This window comes from Orbicella faveolata, unplaced genomic scaffold (assembly GCF_042242905.1).
Source record: "Orbicella faveolata isolate gen_17 unplaced genomic scaffold, um_ofav_v1 contig_27, whole genome shotgun sequence".
Lineage (NCBI taxonomy): Eukaryota > Metazoa > Cnidaria > Anthozoa > Scleractinia > Merulinidae > Orbicella > Orbicella faveolata.
In genome coordinates, this window is record NW_028301555.1 from 9,881,461 (window position 1) to 9,899,915 (window position 18,455).

General features: G+C 38.6%; 1 protein-coding gene across 1 annotated transcript; it reads right to left on the reverse strand.

Annotated features, from left to right (window-relative positions):
- Nucleotides 1-2,166: 2,166 nt before the first annotated feature.
- On the reverse strand, nt 2,167-10,933 carry LOC110048049 (H2.0-like homeobox protein). Its single transcript, XM_020753815.2, has 3 exons — nt 10,401-10,933; nt 4,247-4,411; nt 2,167-4,077 (listed from the first exon to the last, which is right to left on the reverse strand). Exons 1-3 carry the CDS (start codon nt 10,573-10,575, stop codon nt 3,752-3,754), a joined length of 666 nt encoding a protein of 221 aa, XP_020609474.1. The 5' UTR covers nt 10,576-10,933; the 3' UTR covers nt 2,167-3,751.
- Between the last annotated feature and the right edge of the window lie 7,522 nt (nt 10,934-18,455).

Sequence of the window (18,455 nt, forward strand, 5' to 3'; positions counted from 1 at the left end):
AGCACATAAATCTTTCATAGTAAGTGGAAGAAAACGGGACAAAACTGTCTCTTGTGAAAGGTTATAGCAATAATAATAATGATAATGATAATAATGATAATGATAATAATAATAATAATTAAAATAACAAACTTTATGGAGTACTTTTTCATTTAAACTTGAATCTTACATGTATCTGGTAAAAATTCAGAAATTCAGTTGTTCCTTAAGTTTTTTCCCTAAAATTATTCCTGTAAACATTTCCATAGCCTACCTACATAATTATACTCTGTAAGCATTGACAAGCATTAAGTAGCTATGTACACAAGTAATGGCAAATTAATGTGAAATGATAGTAATGTGTATACTCTAGGCAATTCCTACCCTACATGTCCTTCTTTTCAACAGAGGGAAGAATAAACGTTGCAGAAATGTTAAAGAAAAAAAGCTAAGGGCTAAAATAAATAAAACCAGTATTAAAAATCAGAGTTTCGCCCAAAAAAAGAAAGGAGCTAATAGGTGGTTCCCTCTGCAGTTTCGACGTCAAAGTCCGCATCCTTGAAATCACAGGGGACTCTCCTGGTTGTCCTAGAACCTCTCAAACAGATTAGGGCAGATCTCAAGAGTGCAAACGACGTTTTTGCTCTGATCCAGGACATCGTCTTCGCGTACTGTTCCCCCTTCTTTAGCGCTATCAACTCGGCAAGGCGACTGTGGTACCTCAAGCATTCCTGACCCAGTCCTCCGGTTGTAGTGAATACTAAGGGCGTGAATGTTCCGTGTTCAACGTCGAGAACTCTGCTTGAGTACTGACGCTTCTGCTCATGTTCATGCGTTCTGTAAATCTTTTGTGTCTCTAGGTCCCTGTACGATTCTGCATTTAGGTGGCAAACCCTGACATCGAAGAAAGCCGATCGTTGGTGTTCCCAGGAACCACGTGCGTGAATATTCAGGAGTTCCGCTTCCAGGTCTCTCGCTTACAAATCGTATGCATGGCGTGGTCTACCATAAAGATTTCCCCACAAACACAGGTAGAGGGAATATCATCAACTGGTCAGCATCACGGAACTCCCGTTTATTTAGGTTGAAGCCCATTTCTCGGAGGGAAAGCACTGTCAGCCAGACCGATGACCCTTTTTCTGCTACCAGGCCTAGTGTTCGCTTGCACTCGCGGTGCACTCTCCCTGAGCCTCTCCACCGTGTCCTTAGTTCTTCTGCTCTTTCGCTCTTAACTGTCTGCTTTGCCGACTTAACTCGTCTGGCAGCTTATGTGTTTAAGACATAATATGCTCAACGAGGGGCGTCGTCACTTTGACACATGAAGGATACTCCCGACGTGCTTCCCGGCTTGGATTTCCAAGGCACAAGCTGCTCCCAGACGGACTGGAAACGCTAGGATGTCTCTATCTATATGTTCACAGTTACGTTCCGTTATCGCTGGAATAAGGATTTGAGATATTGCATTCTCCAGTAATAATAATGATAATGATAATAATGATAATGAGCAGGCATCCCCTCCGTATACACCCTTCTTCGCCAGAGACGTCTGCGGTGGATTGGCCATGTACATCGAATGGATGAGGGCCGCATTCCCAAGCAACTCTTGTACGGAGAACTAGTACAAGGAAAACGGCTGGTAGGACGACCGAAGCTCCGTTTCAAGGACGTGGCGAAGAGGGACATGCAGGCCATTGGTCTTCCAATCGATTCGTGGGAGACTCTTGCCAGTGACAGCAGTGCGTGGATAACAAATTGCACCGAAGCCCTACGAGAGGGAGAAAAGCTTCTGCACATTACAGTGGATACCAGGAGAGAATGTCAGAAGGCCAGGGCCCTTGCTCCACCCACTGATTCCACTTATGTCTGTGGTTCTTGTCACTGCATCTGCCGATAAAGAATCGGACTCCAAAGCCATCTCAGAAAATGTTTAAGGAAATGTACAATTACTAACACACGCTAAAATTATGGACTAGATTGTCCGATAATGCCAATACATACATACATACATAATAATAATAATAATAATAATAATAATTTTTTATTTTTTAATAATAATAATAATGTTTATTAGTGGCTTATAAAAAATTACAACTGTAAAAATTCTAATAGTAATAATAATAAAAGTATCAATAGTAACAGTAGTATTAGTAGTAATAATAATTATATAGAAAAACATTTGAATCGTAGTTTGGCCTTTATTCTATTTTTATTTTCTGGCAAGAGTACACGAGTTTCAGTTCTGTCAGGCAAACAATCGATTAATTCTGTCAACCTTAACAGCTACAACATGCAAGAGGACTACTGCATTAATGTAATGCGATATCGACCAGCTGTTTTTCTGTAAGTTTCTTTGAGACAAGGTTATCAATAAAAATAACTTTTGAGAATCTCTTTCCATCTAGTTCAAAGAAATGAAGGCACTAGATCATCAAATATGAGTTGTAACTTGAAGTGATCAAATGAGTATCCGCTTTATAAATCGAAAATAAGAAGTTCATAACTACCAAAGAATCAGATTTGACAACTTAAAATAAAGGTGTCCTTTAATCTTACTACGACATTTAGTTCTTATACCATTTAAGAAACAATAAGGATTTATGTAATGGAGACTAATCTTAAGAGCCATGTTTTTAATTGTTTTTGTTTTTTCATTATTACCATTCTAACATTCAACGCTCCTTACAGTTTTATTACTTAAACAAACTAGTTTGTTCACCTGTTCCTCCATAGATAGATAGACAATTTTATAAAATCACAATATTTTTCCTTCAAATACCATTTCATACTTTTTTGAAAAAATTCGCGACTAGTAAAGGAACCGATCAAGTAAGCCAGCTGTTTGTCGCTGACTTATTCATTTCGTATTACTTTTTCATTTAGACATGTACGAATTTTTATACTAAACACTGGGGTCCGACACTGGACTTGATTTCGTTCCTTGCTTCACAACAGCACTGGCATCTCCATTCTAAACTGTTCGACAGTATGTGCCACTTCCTGCGTTAGTGGGGAACACTTACAGTTCTAGTGAAAATGAATCTTTCATGATCCTCTTACTCCAGTTCATGTGCAATAACCAGAACACTGCGCCTGCCCTAACCAAAGAAGTCTTGCATGAAGTGCCTTTGCTGGTACCCGAGATGCTTTTACAGCATCATGACGTAGATATCTTGTGAATTATTGAAGGGGGAACAAATTGCAATTTGTTCTTAGCGAGTTTTTCAAGACATGACGACAACATTTGAAAAAGTGTGCCAGACTTTTTCAATTTAATATCACAACCTAGTGCATGCGCAACCATTATAGAAGCCATATTCAGTGCACTGTATTTGCATTGGTTAGGTTTCCATAGCTGTCTGTCGGGTTTTGATTTTCGAAGTCATGTTCATAATAGTGCCCCTGTAATGCCTTAGAGGCAATGAACCTTTAAGAAAATACGTAAAGGATGGCACCTCTTGAAAAAAGGTATTCAAATTGGTTGTGGTGATCAGTTCACCTCACTCTTAACCTATTCCTGATTCTTCCTAGTTACTATTACTCAGTCTTTCTATCTTAGCGCCTTATTGTTTGCTGAACGTTGGTTACCTAGCGATAATACGTTGAGTACTTTAAGTACATTTGTAACCGTGACGTACAATTCCATGCATAAGATGGTATGTATAATTTAGCTACATTGGATATACATTTCTTAATTATCTTATTTATTTTATGAATCGGAAAAGAGGGGTAACTTTCTTTCCACCGGTAATAATATATACAACTTGTAATAGTTCTACTGTTCTTGTTTGTCGGAAGCTTCCCCGGGACTACCAGTGGCTATTGTCTCTCTTGCTTCTTGCCTCCATTTCATTCGCCTGTTTTGAAACCATACTTTAACCTGGTTGTCAGACAAACCCAACATGGAGGCCAGCTGATGTCGATCTGCTTTTGTTAAATATTTCTGAAGCTGGAAACGCTTTTCCAGTCCCTTTCTTTGAAGATTAGAAAACACTGCCCTGGTCCAAGGCCTCCTTGGTTTTCTCGGTTTTGGTTGGCCGGGTAGGACTTGTCCTGGTATTGTTTTATTGAGTACTGAGGCGCTGTAGTCTCCGTACATTCCTAAAAACAAATTAAAGTGAGTTGAAATATCTATATCGATTACAATCCATTGCAGAAGTGAAGCTCATGTCTTTTTCAATATAAAGATGTAGCATTCTTCATAGTTGGAATGCAGTACTCGTTTACACAGAGAAGGGTATGTTGGTGTCCAGTAAATGGCATAGTTTACCTGTTAATGAGCTGTATGAGTAAGGAGCGTGGCTGTAACAGGCTTCACAGTTGGAATGAAGTAATGATCCACACAGGAATGGTTGTGTGTGTGCCGCCAAGTAAGGTGAAGTCCAATAGGTCGCGTGAAGATGATCACATGTATTGGGAACCATCGAATAAGCGCCTAGCCAAAAAAAAAAAAACCAGCAATGTTAACTTGAAGCATGTACTACTCTGTCGTTTTGTTTTTACCGGGAGGAACATTATTATATATTTAATACATGAAGGAAAATTAGATTGGCTAATAACCTTATGCTTTGTACAGCAATCCACAAAGTGTGCAATGTGACCACGATGTTGCCATGTTCAAGACATTTTGTTAGTGTTTTTGTTCATGCTATAATGTTGTATGATGCTGTAATAAGTCAGTTTAGAGTGCGGACTTTAAACTACCTCTGGATAACTATATTTCCTTGTGAGTCTTAGAGGGTTAACCCGAAAGAGAATCAAAATGATTGACCGACTTATCAATTTCATTCATAAAAAGAAACAGTTGCACCCAGAACAATACTTTGGAATGCAAATGACCTGAAAACGCGTTCCCATTCAAATTGTTTACAACTTTTTGGTTGGTGCATGAAAATCTCCAATATGACCATTCAAATGAAATTTGTTCACGATTTTATTAATTTGTCTAGTCAATAAAAATTACACTGAGTGCAATTTTTATCTAGGCCAAAATGGGTCATCTCTTGTCGAGACTGATAGTTAGTGATATGTTTGCGCTGTTTTTTCTCTTCGTTTAATCAAGATGAACTATTAGGGAGTCCTTCCTAAAGTGGAGTAAATTTGAACCAACTTCTTACAAATGCATTTAATCACTTAAATTCGGTTAGCAGAGTAGCAGCCAAAACACAATAAACCTGGCATAAAAAACTTTTTTTTACGTAGTTATTGTTGTTTTCCCATTATCAATCATAGCAATCACATTTGTTTCGAAAAAGGCGGCAATATTATCTTTCTATTAAAAGAATAAATTAGGACAATACATAACCGAATATTGTACTGTTATTTCCTTTTTGCTTGTCTGGAGAGACTTGGTGGTAAAAATAACTTGTAACAGATAACGAAAAGTTGGTCCAGGTGTACATGAATATTAGAGAAACGAAAATAACATTTTATAGTGATGTTTTGGGTATTGGTCTGCACGAATGAAAACAAACTAAGATAATACAAGGTTTGCCTACGATGATACATTGCGAAACTGTTAGGATTCGTCTAATGCAATGAAAATAAACAAGTTGAGGTCAATATCAGTAGCTAATTGCAGCCTTATTGTTTTAATATAATTGTGTTAATTGACCTGAGTGTGCCATGTTACGTTTATTGCAAAAGAGTTGGTGATCTATTCTCGCTTAAGGAAACAAGAGTAAAATATAACTACAAGCCAAACAGTTATCAAAGGATCTTTCATTGGTTATTTTCTTATTTTTTCCTAATGATAAGAACGGTGGACAATACATTGTTTAGTAGTGCATTAGTGTCATAATACATGCTACTCACTAAAATAGGGCTTAATTTTCAAAAGTTCTTAAAAAACGTGTCTTTAGTCTCAAAAACACGTGCACTTATTCACATGAAAAGCGTTCTCTCAAGGTTAATGACAACCTTTCAAACTTTTACGTATGCCTTTAGTAAGGTCTGAAACTGAAAGTTTTGTTCTAATTGGGTGGTCATTCACCGCAACAGGAGATCAGACGGGTTTGACACAAGATCCCTGTCAACGTCATTTGCGCAAACTTTCTCACGCTAGCCAAAACGATCTCGTGAGTAAGGTCGCCTCTATAAATAGTTTTTTGTGACTTTTGAAAGCCAGAATAGTTTTTGTTATGCAGTAAAAATATTTGTCTTTCCGATCTGCTGACGAATGATGTCCATTTCAGCTTTTATCGCATTCATAAAACAAAGCAACACAAACAAGTAAATGGATTTTAGAAAACTGATTCAATCTATTGCCGCGCCTCTATTGTGAAGCCTTTGTTGATCTGTCTTTCTTGATTTAATTCATCTTGAACTTCATTCTCTGAGACTTTTTTCGACAAGGTGATGTTCACTCTCGACTACAAAGGAATTAGCGTCTAATCCATTTCTAGCTGGTAGCATTAGATGATTTGTGTATTTAAGTTTTGTTTGAAGGCAGTGCGAGGCGTGGCGCTTTGTTTAATGTGTGACAGCTATTACAAGAAATAAATCCTTAGCGTTTGGTTAGAAATGCAATACACCGCCAACAGAAATGTCTTGCGTGTAGGTGCCACTTGAATATGTCAGTTCAAAACTCCGGAGCATTTTTCGTCTCCAACACCACAAAAAACCCTTTACTTTTGAGAGAGAAACGTTTTGCTTTCTCAGGCACATGACCCAGTGAGTGCACGGCTGTCGTCAGCTCTTTATTAGTAACATTATTTTTGTATATGTGTTCGTTTTTAGTAACCGCAGTAATGACAATAAAGTGATAAATTAAAATGAGACCCAAACCAGCTGCTTCGGCTGAGTGCAAAAGGAAATGAAAGGTGATAATCTTGTGTTTTCGACCCTTTTGTCTGTGTGGATTACAATACACGGGGTATTCAAGTTCTCATGTCCGATACATGTTTCTTTTCTCTTGATGAAAAGTGCTCAAAAAGCATTTTCAAAATTTGAACGGATTAACAAACTCAGTATAAACTGAAGCTAATTTTCTTTTGAAAGAAGATTACGGAGATTAGCATCCGTTCTTAAGCTGGCCACATGTTAATTCGTTCTTGGTTGTATTTGAGCCTCAGGCGAGTCTTTACAGACTTTACATCATCACGACTAAAACTTCTGAACGCACATTCCTATTTAGATATGACTGATGTAGTGTTGCCTTAACCTATCTCACATTTATTACAACAAAATCCCTCTGCACCATAACGAATCTTGTGATTTGTTCCCAGTCAAATAGAATTGTAGTTATTCGTGTTAGTTTCAAGGTATACTCAGCCAAAGGAAAATCGTCTATATACTGCTCTTTGGCAAAGCCAAGGTAACACCAAATGCTTACTATCAAACAGTCTCAGCTTAGCGTCTAATTTTCTGTGCCAATGGATGATGACACACTGCATTACGTTCAAGTCAATGGAGTTTGCCGTCAATTGTATAATTTTGAACTTTGTCACCCTTGGACTGAAGTAACAAAATTGAAGTGAAGCTGGTTCAAGTTGAGCCATGCAAAAAATAAATACCCGTTGATCGGTAGCAGTTATCATTCAACCACGTTCATCGGGCTGCATGTTTTCTAGCCGGAGGTTATTATGGCCATGATATCAGCCCAGAGCACATTTGTTTCTTTATACTCAGATATCTAAATTAAACCAAATCTCCGATTTTTAAAGAAAATTACAACGGTCAAGAAGTTCTCAAACTGTGTTTAGATAAAACCTTGAGGCTGATCTCAAAAATCATTCGGAAACAAGTCGTTTTACTCTCAACGACGAGCCAGTGTTATCTCCGTCCGATGTGTTTACCAATCAAACATATACATAGTAATGGAAAAAGATATCCTAACTGATACAGCTAACTCGTTAAAATATGAATATGGCTTAATATATGAACACTTGCCGGTTTAGGCAGAGTCTCTAGACATCAAAAGAAAATCCGGCGATTTCATCAATTGTCGTTCTTTCGATCTTGGGTTCCTCAGTGTTATAGTATACAATATCGTTTACACTCGGAACTTTTTATTGAAGATAATTTTTCGAAAATTATTTCGTGGAGCAAGAGCAAGATATTGATGTTAAAGAGGTAGCTTTGAAAGAATATACAGGCAATAAATAATCTTTGACAACTCACGAAAAACAGATCAAGCACAGTTTTAAAAGAATGGCATTTAAGTTCTGGAAAGGCAATACATATTTTTGCTAAAATTGTTTAAAAATGAGGGAAAACCCATTGTAGTTTTGCAAAATCTACTGATATTTGTTAGTAACCTATCGAATACAAGTCCAGTTCAGAGGGTCGCTACTGATGAGGGTATTCGACTTCTTTACCATTCCTCATTACCGCCGTATTCAATAACTCAGTTTGAAGTTTTCTGGGCAGTAGTTTCTACGTTAAAGTCTTCGCTTTTTCTATCCGCTTCTTTCCCCATCCAATATGAAATAAATCAACAACAATTTTTTTGAATATTGTATATTATAAAAGACATAATACTCCAAGAGGATTAATCGTGTACGAGCACTGATCAACCCTTTCCAATATCGAAAAGTCTAACCGAATTACCTTATTTGATAAAATGACAGAAAATGTTTGTGTCACATAGACAGACATGGACAAGTAAACTTGAACGTTTATTCACTATGGTGAAAACTTGATTACGAAGAAAAATAAACCTCGCGTATTAAGAATTAGCCTTATAAAGGTGTTTTTTTTTTTCACTAATATGGATGTATATAGGGCGTTTTATGCATTTTTTACGAAACCTTTTGCTATAACTGTTAACGAAGCTATAAAAATGAACTCCATAAACCTGAGAATTATTTTCTCCGTTGCATGCTTCCTGTCAAAGATCAAAGACTTTCTCCCTGTCTAACTTCTTCTTGGTTTTTTAAAAGCATGTTCACATTCAGACGTTTAAGTTATCAAGTTCATCTTGATAAACTGGGATCTGTTCTACGTATCACAATAACAAGGTGATTTTTTAAGGAGAATACATTGGTAATAAGAAATTCTTCTGACAGAAGATATGGCTTATTACTGTTACTACGTGCCAGATCAGTTTAACAGTTGTACATAATTTCAAAGAGAAGCAACATAAGATATAATCAGCTATAATCACATAATCTTAGTATTGCTGGAATGTTTCTTTATTTCAAGATACGCGTTTGATTGCCATCACGACAGACTTGGACCATTTCTATTTCAAAGCACCCTTGCAAGGCTAGCATCTAACCGAACAACAGTCTTGGCGTCGCCTCTTCTCTTCAGAGATTGAGCACACAAAAGCGATCTGTTTAAATGTAAGGTACTCCTTTCACAGAAATAACACACCGCGCAATCACAAATCGCTCAGAATACACGCACACCGCTCAGTACCGGAGATAACGGGTCGTTTAAAACCTAAAAAATTATAAATTACTCGCCGCCTGTGTTACAAGACCTATTTGCTGATGAAAGACAAAAACAAATTTTCGCCCTTCTTTCTGAGCGCCAACCACTTCAATAGTTTTATTCCAACAAGAGTGCAACTTCCGTAAATATCTGTTTGATACAATGGATACGCTGCCGTTTCCGTTGTTTGATCGGCTTCGCAAAAACGGGCTTATCGCGTAAGTTTCTAACGAGTAAGTGTGGGCAATCAAGGGCACGCTATGTTGAGGTACCGCTAATAAGATAATATATCAAAGAACGAAAAGGCCACGAGGAAAGTGAATCGCAACACAACGATCCGATCCCTTCACAAATAAAAATAAAGCATTAATTACCATCGAGACAGGGCCTTACTCACCTGCAGTAACATTTGATGAAAAGGGAAAGATAAGGACGAAAAACAATTAATTTGATATTCTCTTTTTCGATTCTTTTTAAGATGCTGTGGTATTTCTTTAATTAAGTGCTGTATTGTGTTCCACTGTACAAAGAAACTGCCTCCGTCCAAATGCATCGCTGACTAGACTGACTAGCTGTTGGCGAAATCTGAATTGAAGGTCTTCTGCCTCAACCGTACAAACTGAAAACTTTAACGCATTATTAGAATTCAACATCGAGAGATTTTTACCCGTGACAAGTGAACTTGAATTGAGCTATGTATTTTCGTTTGGAAGCTGAGGCCGAACATAATCATAAACAATCTAATTTGTCCTTTTGTTAATGTACGAGATAACATCTTGGGCGTAAAAGTTTATCGCCTGTCCCTTCCACTCGGACGTCGTTCTAAGCTGTGAAAAATCTGCCCGGTTCTAATGAAATCTATTAGTTGTTTTATGAGGGTTTTTACGTGAGAAATACACTTAATATCTGCCACATAACGCTTTGTAAAACCAAGTTGTCTCGAGATGAATAAGAATATCAAAGCGATAGACATGAGCGTGTGTTACGCGGTTTGTAAGACAATTTGTTGTTATGTTGTTAGTTAACAGTGTTCGATCAAAGCTTACCCAGTAGAGGTAGTCTTTCCCTTTGCTCGGTTTCGTGTCTCCCGAGTATTTGGTCTACACCAAAGCTTAGCTGTTGATAACTTGGTACCGGGGTCGACACGCCAATTCCACTGCTTGTTTCGGACCGAGAGCCGTGAGGTCGGGCTAAAATGTCGTCTATACGAAAAGACGCCATGCTGTGCTCCGCAAAGAAAATAAATCACAACTCTTGTTTCGAAAACGATGTCGATGTTAGCCAGCCAACGATAAAGCTGGAAAGCTATAGGCTCGTAAAGAAGGCAAAGACAAAGAGGTCCCATCAGATGTCGATCTACAATGGCCCACGGGGAGCTAGAAATGACATTGCGTTGTTGATTGTCACTTCGAGTTCCATTAGCGTTGATTTGTTGATTTTTATCATCTTAACTTTTCTTTGTCAATGGGAGACATATACATATAGACGTAATGTGCTTCCTGAATAATGCTTTTTGAGGAATGGTTTCGATTGATATCTGTATTCACAGATGGGACAGGAAGACCCAAGAGCACGCAAGAGCTTTTGGACTTACCTTATATCGCTCACAATTCTTATGGATTAGTAACGGATACTTTTATTTATTATCCAGTTGTGTCTTACAGTTATTGTTTGATACTGAAAATAATAAGCCCAAAATAACATAATCTCTGCTGATTGTAGTCAAGAAATTGAATAAAAGGCAAACGAGACAACTCAATAAAAACAGGTAAGCTTCATGGTTAAAAAGCCATCATGTAGTAACTGCCTTATCTCATAACTAATGGTGTCGAGTTTACCTGGGTGACCATTGGAAGTCAATTAGCACCCATTTAAGGTATTAGATTCACGTATGCTCATTTACACAGCCACACACGTGTATTAATATCCTCTGGCTTAATTAATTCCTCACTCTATCACTACTTGTGTGTTTTCCACGTAGATAAAGTAGATAAAGGAGTTTAACACTGCATTATACGGAAAGACGAAAGAACTCGGCTAGGGGCAATGTTGCTTTCTCGTGTTTTCTTTTCAAACAACTATGCAAAATCAACAAAACCATATATCTTGTTCGCGAGAGTTTTTTCGTGGACAACAATTTCTGCGGTTTCCTCTGAGGCGATAATTCAATTATCGCACGATTAAGATGGAATATGATCCAGGAGCTTTAAAACTAATCCAAAAAGGAAACTGTGCTTGCCAACTCATTATATTCCGTGTACACCATAATATGGAAACAGCGCCGATAGTTTTGACTAAAATGGCTGAATGCTGTCAACATTCAAGCTAGAAACGTCTCGCATAAAATTAAACCAAATGCATTTTTGTTTGCCACGCTGCCATAGGGCATGGTGCCTGAGAAAACACCAACTATCACAGATACTACAGGTAAATGTTGTTTTAAGTAGCACGTCGGCTTGATTATCAACGGTCTTTAAAGATACGAAACAGCTTCCAATAACTAGGCAAATGTTTTTAATCCCTTAAATAGTTGTTAGTGTTATCGGATTATGCAAATCTCTCGAAGCAGTATACAGCCATTTTGCCAGCGATGGCTGTTTGGCTGATACATACATCACACCCAGGATTTTAACACGCTGAATCTGGCGTTGCACGTTATGTTTTTATTGCTTTGTAATAATATCACTGGTATGATTTGAAAGAAAACGTTTTACAATGTTTCCTGATCGTCCTGACAACACATTTTGATTGCGTGAAATGTAGCAGGTCAATAACATCAATATCGTCACTTGTCATCTTCTATGACGGTGGGCAGGAGATACGATGATTTCTCTCTCTCAATCAGTAAGAGCTTTCCCATATAATATTCGTATTTCACTGAGGAGAAGCTTCGACACGATATTTGTGTGACTTCTGTATCAAGCGATGTCTAACCCTAATTTTCATATTACGCTAGAATTTTGTCTCGGAACAGCGATAGAAATTCAAAGAAAACAAGAGAAGTATCAAAGACCTTTAAAAGCTACTTGTGACAAGAAATATTGTTGGCAGGCCATTAAATAACAATCAAGCCACAGATTTCAAAACAGAACCTTCTTTTTCTAGTAGTTACTTGGTCATTTCTTGTGTTTGCCTGCTTTGTGGATTTATTCAGTTTAAAACTAGTTATCACGTTTTTAGATCACAATGAATGTTACAAAAGTTTCTAAGGTGTAACAGACATTTCAGTTTGTTTTATAAACAGTCGTCCATCAACTGATTGAATCTGTTGTTTATATTAGCGAGAGAACATTTTTCTCTGCGAAAATCTTTTGGAAACCGAAAAGCTGTGAACTTGTTGACAAGGCGTGGATTTCTTTCATGCTGATGTTTGGAATTGCTATATTAACGGAGGAGAAGGAAAATATTTGTCTTTGACCGCCTAAATTTTTCAATACAGTGACTCAAACGTTCCGTTTTTTTGAAATGCTTCAAATTCTTCTTTCGACCTTTCATTCACAACTGTCGTAACCTTTACATTTTTAGCCGGCCTTTATGTATTCTCATACGAAAATTTTATGTCAAACCTTTTAATACAACATGTGTCAACATGGAGACCACGCCAGCGTTGAATCGAGTATCACGGGTAGGAGTTGTTTTGAGTGTCTTGTCGAAGTTTCTCGACTTAACTGTGTACTGGATGGAGTGCCGGGAAACGCTTTTGTGAAACTCCTTCAGAGACGTGTGTAAACTGCTTCTTGCAGCGGAAATATTATTGGCATTTGGTTTAATTTGCATTTCTCAATGTTTGCTCCATGGAATCTTCAAAGAACAACAGCTTATGGAGATTTATCCGGTAATGTTTGCGTTTCGCTGTCGCATGGTGAACTAACTCCAGGCAGAACAGATGTTATGCTGTTCTGAGTGCAAACAATTAATTTACTCCTCATTCAAAGGATCACGATAACTTTTCACAAATCTTTTCACCTGCTTGATAAGTCAGAAGTTTTCAAATCCGGTTTTTCGAAAGGCTGACAACTTTAATGACACTTTATTACACAGTCTGCTTGTCAAAGAATGGATTGTTTTTTACTATATTTACAGTCTACATTGTATTCCCTATCATCTGCTTACTAAATGATCCGTCTGGTAAAACTTACAGTAGTTCACAAAATCCACCCATCACGTCCACTTGTTTAGAGCCGGGTGTTCCGCTGAAATTACGTGCGTACAGTCATCAGATTAAGCTGTAACAGTACTTTGCCTCATAAGGCGTTCTTTCATGTTCCTTATCTTGTGTGTAGAAGTACTTCCCTTGTTTGACATGGCGCATTTTTCCATTCGGACAAAAGAGCAACGTTGTGGAAAGTAATAAGCCGTCTGAGAAAAACAGAACTAGAGGAGTCACGTGCCAAAAAAAAAAACTAATAAAGTATACAATTAAATCTCAAGTAAAGTTTTTTTTTTCTCGACTGACTCAGGTCACTTGTCACTAGGCTTTAATTAAAAACTTCGCATTGTTCTTAAACGTGAATTAACCATAATAACGTCACAAGTAGAAAATGCGTTCAAAGTGGTCTGACAGAACTCAGGAAAAAGACTTTGATTGTTTCCGTTGTTGTTTTAAACAATATTTGCCTAAATTTTGTATTCGCTCTTGTACAAGGTTTTGTTCTGTTTACCGTTCTACGGGGGCGGGGGGGGGGGGGGGAGGGTCAAACTTACCCTTACTACGACCTTCACATTCTTTCAGATCCTCTCTCTTCTCCTCTCTGCTCTGCTCGGTTCTTCTCTGAGTCCTCTCAGCCCACTTCTCATCTCATCTCACCTGTTCTCGCCTGTTAATAATAATAATAATAATAATAATAATAATAATAATAATAATTAATATTAATAATATTAATTAATAGTATTTTTTTAATGTCCATCTCAGTTCTCCTCCGTTCTTGTCCTCTCCTTTCGTTTCCTCTCCACTCTCATCTCAGCTCTCCTCACCTGCTGACTCCTCTGCTCTTCCCTGGTCGGCTTTGCTCTGCTCTACTCTATCTCAGTACTCCTTTGTTCTGTCCTCTCCTTTCCTCTCAGCCCACTTCTCATCTCACCTCTCCTCACCTGTTGACTCCTCCACTCTTCCCTGGTCGGCTTTGCTCTGCTCTACTCTATCTCAGTACTCCTTTGTTCTGTCCTCTCCTTTCCTCTCAGCCCACCTCTCATCTCTCCTCTCCTCACCTGTTGACTCCTCTACTCTTCCCTGGTCGGCTTTGCTCTGCTCTACTCTATCTCAGTACTCCTTTGTTCTGTCCTCTCCTTTCCTCTCAGTCCACTTCTCATCTCTCCTCTCCTCACCTGCTGACTCCTCTACTCTTCCCTGGTCGGCTCTGCCGGCTCTGCTCTACTCTATCTCAGTTCCCCTCTGTTCTTGTCCTCTCCGTTCTTGCCTTCTTTTTCTCCCTTCTAGGGTTATCTTTAATCTACTAAGCCCTAGTTACTCTCCAAAATTACTTCATTACCCCGTATAGCTCTGGGGAGACTTTAACCGCTCACCTACCTTGATCTTCCTTTTAAAACTTAAATCCCTTTATTATGTCGGCCAAACATGCTTAGTAGTATATGACTGTTATACGCGGAGTGCGCTGATCTGTATTCTGTTAGATGGACACTGACCCATACCGGACTACTGAATTCTGATTACAGACAAAAAATTACGCCAAATGACTGAGGACGAATCATGCAACGTTTAATAACTAGTTTTTAAGCAGTTGGTTATTTCATGACGTGTTCACACCTACTTGCATGCCGTGGTTCTTTTTCTACAATTACCACAGCCGTAAGTATTTCTACCAATCACCACCGAACAGATTCGTGTCTTCATCACAGTATTACCAAGTAGGTGTAGTGGTGTAAAAGATAGCCCCTACCAGGCGTTCAGTTAGTAGGGGCGCAGTATGAAAAATGGCGCACGAAAAAAAGGGGAGAAGCGCGGCGCGAGAAGGCGAGACTGAGAGCGCATGTGAGTATTTTTAACAAAAAGTCCTTCCCTCACTTATAGACTGCCTATAGGGTGTTTGTTGTTTTCGCTTTATGAGGGGAAACGACGACCAACGAAATCGAAATACCCAAAGCCACAAATCCATCTAGAATGGACACAATTTGCGCCCAAAATAGAGGGGAAGAATTCAACTCCTTCATTTTAGCATGTTAAGGACTAAAGTGAATTTCCCATACAAAGTCCATAAATTATTCGTCGCATATCAAGGCCGCTATTGAATCAGCAGTCGAACACTGACCTTGGGTGGCGTGTGGTTTCACCGGCCCCGGATGTGATTGTAATAACTCCGAACAAGAATTTCTTCAGCATTCAGAAACTTCAGAATATCTCCTTCGGTGAGCGACACGAACTGTTTGTGCGCTTCCCTTCATATCTGAAATAGAAGACGCAGTGTAGGAGGACAAGGGGCGCTTTCTATTTGACCAAAAATTCCGGTGTGAATTTCCGAAAATTTCCATGGGCGAATGGTACAGACTTTTCCAGTATGGAAAACGACAGGCCGCACAGTTTCGTTCGCTTGGAATTTAGAAGCAAACAGAACACTGATATGTCGACATCGTGACTTTTTATAGATCACAACAGCATGGACCTTATACAAACGAAAACGGGCGCAGCGAAAACGTCGCAAAGCAAAGGGTTTGATGAGTCGTACAATGGTTCTGCACGCGTTATAAATCTTTGTACATTTCTTAGCCAAGCTATGCAAAACAAACAAGTACACCACAGGGGCATTATTTTTATAAAACGCTTTCTTCGCGAATTTAGCTGCCGCTAGTATTTATCGACATATAAGTGAAAAGATTCTAAAGTATTTCAATTTTCGAATACGCGTCGCCGTCATCCTTGCGTGAGATGTCCAATTCGCGGTCATCGCGGCCAAAAGAATTAGCGCTGAATAGAAGAAAATCGAGAATTTGCATAATTTCCGAAAAAAAGAGGACAACCTTGTGAGGTATACCCAAATTTTCGAACATATTTTCCTGGAAATTTCCGTTCCATTTGGTTTTCATCCCGGAATTTCCAGAATTTTCGGTTGAATGGTTCGCTTTTCGGAAATTCAACAATTTCCGGATTTTCTGGAACTTTTCCCTGGAAATTTTCGTACCATTTGTCCCCGTTTCGAAAAATTCGGAATTTTTGGTCGAATGGAAAGCGCCCAAGCTTACCCGACGAAAACTTTTGAAAAACTTTCGACAAGAAAGCCCCCCAAGACTAAGAATTTATTGAGCTCGAACGTGTGGCGAGTGACGTGTCAAATTATCGTAATTTCACACATGTTGAATTAACTGTTTTTCTCCGCAGTCGAAATCTGTATAACAAACACAGTCTATATAATAACAAATTTTAATTGTATTAATTCCCACAAGTTCATTAGTTGTCTAACTTTATAGCTATCAGTGTCACGCTCTCTCAATATAGTTTGATTGATGATTGATTGATTGACACTACTGGTAAGCGGCAGGAGCAGTATTAAAAACAGATGTACAAGACTTTGTCAGGCCTCTTTGCCAGATCCGTTGCTCTGTCAGTGCAAGTGTGTTAAATGCGTGCCTTTTTACTATTCTAGTTTTCTCGGACCCTACTTACTTTACCCCACTTACTTTACCCCTCTTATTTTTCTACGTCAAGTATTAAAAGAACCAAAACGTCAAGAGAAACAAAGACAAACTTGAAGCGCGCGCTTTCCTTCATATCTCAAAGAAGAGGACAGTGTAAGAGGACAAGGTTGCCTGAGGAGAACGTTGCAAACTATTTCTTGGAACGAGACAATAGCCTCCAAATTATTGGCGAATGAAATGTCGACCTCTTTCTTTCGAGTTATTCCAAAACAAGTAAAAACCAACATTTTTCTCTCAATGTGAGCTGTCTTCCGGGTGCCCTTCCGGGCACTACAAAGTACCAAAGCGTCCTAAAAAAATCTACAACGATATTTTCCCATCAAATGTATTATACGAGCATTAATAGTCAATGTTTTCCTTGATGGAAATGCCATCTTTAAGCGATGGTTTATTTTGGGCGCGGACAACTGGAATACAAATACATGCGTACTTGTTCTGCGCGTTGCAAACACGTTTTTGTTTCACTCTACCACATATCTTGTTCTATCGCTTTCAGTGTTATATGACGAGTATATGGCGTCTGCTGGAATGTAATATGTCCAACTGACAGGGTTGCAAATTATTTTAATCTTATTTAAAGCCTAATTTCATGTTTATTTCAGCTTAAGAACTAGCTCCGGATGAATACGTAAAGAAAACTTTTAATTCCGATTGAAATGCGGAAAACAGCCCGGCCTGCGCGCGTTGTGTTGGGGCTGTGTTTTACAGAGGAAGGATGAGAAATGTACAAGGATTTATAATGCAACGTATACTTTTCGTACATTGTTCTGCTAATCAAATATTTTCGCCCAGATCTTGCCTTATATTTGTGCAGAACAAATATCAACAATTGACGTAAAAATGTTTGCTATTCCCGAGAGGGTCGCTCTCCCAGATTTTTTTGAGGGGAGGAAGCGGATGTGCGCAGGCTACCGAAAACAACCGTTGATTTCACTCCCGCCGAGATCTGTCGTTTTTCCAAGCAACGAGAAACGTCATTTCATTAGTAAATAGCCAGTTATTGTTTTGTTCCGCTGTTTATAAAACTGACAGAAAAACAAACAAATAAAAAAAAAACTGCACTTGATCTATGTTGATTTAGCTCATCAATAATGAAACTAGGTCTTTATGTCACCGATAAATAGTCAAAGTACAAAGATCTACAAATAACCCTTCGGTATGTTCGGTGCAGCAAAAAAAAGAAACTCAATAAGCACTTAATGACTGGCCCTAAGGGAAACAGTGGAAAAAAAGTAGAAAAAAAACTGCGAGGAGTCGTTTGCTTGACGCCGACTGGCTCACAAATTTGCCGCGGTTTCGAGAAGCACGACCTGATCACGAGCAAGTCGAAAGTTCAAGTTGTTGTTTTCCCAGGGAGTTAGTGAGTTTTGTTCGCCCTAGGGAGTTAGTACTTGGCTTCACACTAGAAGCTAAGTTAGTTTCAAGTAAGCACTTCACTCAAGTGAACTTGAAAA